Here is a 5,082-nt window from a genome sequence, read left to right on the forward strand (position 1 = left end):
ATTTCTTTCTTTTTGGCGTGGCGTCGCATCGAAACGGTCGTGTATATTTGCAGACGTCATTCTGCTAGAAAGTGTTTTAATCTTATAATTATTCTTAATTAGGTCTTTCTTTACTTTTCTATTTGTAATTAATAGTGATATCTACCAAAATGAGGCCCCAGCAAAATGGTGATGATGAATTCGTAAGTATTTTCTGTATTAATATGAAACCAGATTCCTAATATTTGTAATCTAATTATTTATTTATAATCTCTTATTTTTATACATACCAATTTCAATTTAATTTTAATTAGTTATTTCAATTTAAATAGCACTATTACGCATTATTCATACAAATTTGTTCTTAGTAAACACCACGCCATCCGCCATTTTGTTCATGTTGCGTCCTACTTACCTTTCAGGATGAGCCAGAAGTTCACCGTAAGATTTTCATTGGTGGATTAAATTATCGTACTACTGATGACTCCTTAAAATCTCATTTTGAAAAATGGGGTGAAATTGTGGATGTTGTGGTAATGAAGGATCCAAAAACCAAAAGATCCCGCGGTTTTGGTTTTATCACGTATTCTAAGGCGCACATGGTGGATGACGCGCAGAACAATAGGCCGCATCGCATCGATGGCCGGTGAGTTCATCCTTTGTACTGTAATTATTAATCGCGTTATTCACTGCAGTCCAGCTATATGGAAGTGTTTTAGTCATTTTCATATCGTTTTCAACTGCAAAAATCATATGATGTTGCTATGGTGAATGTCTCGTCGTATCATTAAACGTGGCGTTTTCTGCAGCGTCAACAATTATTCTCCTTGTAAATATATTTGTCATTTATATCATTATTAGAATGTTAGGTGATTAAATTTACTATTATTTTTGGCAGTGTTGTTGAAACCAAACGTGCCGTGGCTAGGCAAGATATTAAAAATCCTGAGGCTGGTGCTACAGTTAAAAAACTGTTCATTGGTGGCATCAAGGATGATCATGATGAGGATCAACTCCGTGAATATTTCTCTAACTATGGAAATGTACAGAACGTCAGCATTGTCACTGATAAGGCAACCGGCAAGAAGCGTGGCTTTGGTTTTGTTGAGTTTGATGATTATGACCCTGTTGACAAAGTTTGTTGTAAGTATTTAATTTAAAACTGATTAAACTCTAAATTGTTTCCACAGTTTTGCCCCAGAATGGAAGTATGTGTCCTAAACTGGCTTCTCTGACTGTGGATATTATTAATTGACTTTAGCTATACCATACTACTAGATATAATGGTAGTTTTGGTACGCAAGTCATTGTACATTTAAATTTATACAATTAATTTCATTGTCCAATCCAACAAAAATTAATGTTTATAAAATACAAGTTTCACTAAGTACTGTTAACTTGATTCACAAAGAATTTTTCTTCTGCATTTGTTCATAAATTTATTTTCATCACCAGTGAATGTACCTCATAAAATTAATGGGAAACAATTGGATGTTAAGAAAGCACTTCCAAAAGATGGCTCTGAGCAAAGAGGAGGAGGAGGTGGAGGACGACAGGGCAGAAATGATAATTGGGGTAATTCAGGTAGATACTTTGTAATTTTATGGTATTGTTTTATACCCACAAAATCAAGCATATTATAATAACAATTTTACTGTTTCAGGTGGTTATGGTGGTAATCAGGGTGGCTGGAACAATTCCAATCCATGGGACAACAATCAGGGAGGTTGGGGTGGTAACCAGGGGGGTGGTGGTGGCGGCGGCTATGGAGGTGGCAATGCCAGAGGTGGGGGTTGGGGAAATCAAGATTTTGGAAATTATAATCAACAGGGATACAGTGGGGGGCCAACTAGGAATCAGCAATACAGCAATAACAGGTCTACTCCTTACAACATGAACCAGGGTGGGGGTGGAGGCGGTAGCGGCAATTACGGCAGTGGAAACTATGGCGGTGGCCAAGGGCGAGGAGGTCGATTCTAAACAATGTAAGTACAACACTATTCACTCCAATACAGCATCACTCATTTATTTCACACCAAAGCTACTCCATGAGTCATTATAAATGTTAATATATCTGTTCTTCCTGTTGATTATAGGAAATATGGTTATTTGTCTTGAGTTTTAGATATAATAATTTAGGCCTTGAGCACTACATAGCATTAATTGAGCTTAGGAAGAGATAGATATCTATGTTATCCATTGATAGTTCGTTGATTAATGCTATGCAGGTAGGCCCCTTATGTTAGTGTATTTATTTGTACATGACTTATTAAAGGTTTTTTCAATCTCTAGGTTTCGTGCTAAGTACACTAGTAAAGCAGTGTTAACCGTGCTAGTGTAGGCAGTACGCTCCGGAGCACTCTAGATACACACCTCATGGTCCACACGCGAGACCACCTAGGAGAAGCCGTCAGGAAACCATTAGACATGTAGCTGGAGTCTTTCGACTCTTACTTTATAGAAAAAGATTAGAGTATTTTTAATGTGTACTGATATTGTAAGTTGGTCTTCTATTTATTGTAGTACTTAGGTACTTACCTGACATACTTAATAAGGAAATAGTTATGTAAAATGAGAATTAGTTTCGTGTTTACGAGTAATTAAGTACAACTTAGGATAATTCGTGTAAGTGATCCCTAAACTAAATAGCAGTTTTATTAATATCAGTGTGACCTAGACTTGTTCATTCTTTAAATTAAAAAATTCTATAGATTACTCAGTATTAAGTTCTCAAATAACTGTTAATGAATGTAGGTGTAGAATTATGACTTATAGGTTAAATTTAAATATAATGTAAAATAAATTTTAATACAAATCAGTAGGGTTGTTTCTTTAGATTTTTGTAAATATTCCTTGTTTCATTTTCTTCTCTCTAATATATCAGTGATACACAGTAATGTGATTATTGAATTTGCAACATTCAATAATAAACTGAATGCTAACATTTTATTGTAATTTAAAAAATGTCTTTATTTTTTTTAAATGTAGTACTATATTCTATTCCTAGATGATATATTCATGATGTTACTGAATACATTACTAAAATTAATTAAATTAGATAGGTATTTAACGTCTTTATTATTTGACCTTTATTATTTACAATCGTGAATAGTGACTAACCGTGTCAGTATAGAATGCTTGACACTCCAACTGTATTTGGAAATAAACAGTTACGCTACTGGAAAGAAAACGAGGGCATCGGAATAACGGTCCCTAAGTCAACGCCATCTATATGCGCGTTCAAACTTCACCGTGCTGTTACATGTTGCTTTATAGAAAATTAGAGGATCATCGAAGTATAGAATAATTAAGTTTCGGTTCGGTAATAATAGTAGTGTTGTTAAATAATACAATTATACCGTACTAGGAAAAATAAAATGTGGTTATCGATATACAGAATAATCTAGTTTTCTATGGTAAACAGTAATTTTATTGGCACACACAATACAATGTTACTGTTTACTGCACCATTCTAGGAAAATCAAAATACACAATTTAGTTTTCTAGGATAAATAATGTATCTAGATAGTATAATAAAACTGATATCAAATAAAATTATGTTCAATAGTTTCAAATATTACCCACTTATCGTAACTTGTAACATGCTACGTGATGGCAGTTATACCAGATACCTCCAATAGAAATGTCATGTTTAATTTATCTGAATTTCTTAGGGTTTGATAATACTTGTCCTGACATCATTTACATCATCGCCCATTATTTCCCCGACGGCTTATACCTTTATTGCAGGCAGAAGCATAATTTTATTGATCGAAAAAAGTAACCTTTACACGTACTTTCTTTCCCGTGTGACATTAAAAAAACTGTCTTTATAGGGTTACCATATTTTTAGAAAAATATAAAGTATTGTGTACAGCGTGATATGTGATTTTGACAAGTTTTTTTTTCAATACACAAAGCCGTGTTTTTCAACTACACCTAATATTCTACAAGTTGACTACATATATGTATATGATGTAATTTAATGTAAATACATGTCATAATTGTGCGTCATAAGAAGTAATGGTATGTCCTCTGATCCAAATTCTGCGTGTATGCCAAATCTACTACAAGCGCCAAGTGTTAACAATTACAGTTGCATTTATAACAGTAATGAAAGGTCATTGAAATATAGTATTATACCCTGATTAATTCTAATAAAGACCAAGGCTATAACGAGTATTGCCCATAGACAATTTAGCTGATCATTGCAATTCCTTCTGTTGCTGTAGTACTGCACGATTAAAAACATATCGTCTGCGCATGTGTGGCGTTCTCTAGAAAAAAGATTTTATAGAATGAATGAATTGGTATGATTTTATTTTATAGTTGTATTCTGAACGTAAAATTATATTAAGTATTATCGCCATTTAGCGTATGGAAGTAATTTAAATGTACTAATACGGAAGAAAGATTACCTCTTCAATTCAGTTTATATGCAGTTTCCGTCTTTTCTAATAATGAAATCGAACAAAAACAGTTTAAAATAATCACACCTATCACTCCTTGGTTCCTGTTAAAATTTATTTAGTGCCAGAATTATAACAAGATATCTTTGCATAGGCATATTTTTTTATAATACACTACACTGTATGTAAAACACTCAATCGTCCCAAGTTTTTATGGAACTTGATAAACTCTGTTTAAAAAAACATATCAAATATTATAATTTGAAGATATTTTATAAATTTTAATCGTATTTTCACTTCTCCCCAAAATAACTTTCAACTAGTAGTACAGAGTGCTTTAAATTGAGAAGTAAATCTATTAATTAAATAGGGATTTCTGTTCTCACACCTATTCCGCTGTGCATCCTTCCTTTTCCACCCTTTGACCAGCCTGTTAAAAATAGTAGATTCTCTATATTCATCATTCATTTTAATTTTATAACTCGATGCTTAACATATATCCTCCTACCTACTAACATAAACATTGTTGGTAGAAATGAGTAACTTAAGATGAATTTCATTCAAGTGCGCTGTTGTTTAATCTCATAAATATAAACAGGATTTTAAGAACGTATGCCTACGGAAAAGTTAGGTAGGTATATAGTTTTTTTTTTAATAAACCATAACCTTTTAGTATAATATTTACTGTATGTAA

The 5,082-nt window shown here is 32.9% G+C and overlaps 1 protein-coding gene across 1 annotated transcript; it reads left to right on the forward strand.

The window, feature by feature from the left end:
* Positions 1-2,797, forward strand: LOC131847828 (heterogeneous nuclear ribonucleoprotein 87F-like). Its single transcript, XM_059197489.1, has 6 exons — positions 1-182; positions 402-625; positions 878-1,122; positions 1,435-1,563; positions 1,643-1,964; positions 2,272-2,797. Exons 1-5 carry the CDS (start codon positions 150-152, stop codon positions 1,957-1,959), a joined length of 948 nt encoding a protein of 315 aa, XP_059053472.1. The 5' UTR covers positions 1-149; the 3' UTR covers positions 1,960-1,964; positions 2,272-2,797.
* Positions 2,798-5,082: the final 2,285 nt, after the last annotated feature.

The sequence above is a fragment of the Achroia grisella genome, unplaced genomic scaffold (assembly GCF_030625045.1).
Source record: "Achroia grisella isolate CSIRO2021 unplaced genomic scaffold, CSIRO_AGI_Agris_v1 utg544, whole genome shotgun sequence".
Taxonomy (NCBI): Eukaryota; Metazoa; Arthropoda; class Insecta; order Lepidoptera; family Pyralidae; genus Achroia; species Achroia grisella.

What these genes read in the sequence shown, in the direction of transcription:
- LOC131847828 (XM_059197489.1), top strand. Translation starts at nt 150, where the DNA reads ATGAGGCCCCAGCAAAATGGTGATGATGAATTC. An exon ending in CCCTGTTGACAAAGTTTGTT is followed by an intron (nt 1,123 to 1,434) that starts GTAAGTATTTAA and finishes TTTCATCACCAG; the next exon opens with TGAATGTACCTCATAAAATT. An exon ending in TGATAATTGGGGTAATTCAG is followed by an intron (nt 1,564 to 1,642) that starts GTAGATACTTTG and finishes TTACTGTTTCAG; the next exon opens with GTGGTTATGGTGGTAATCAG.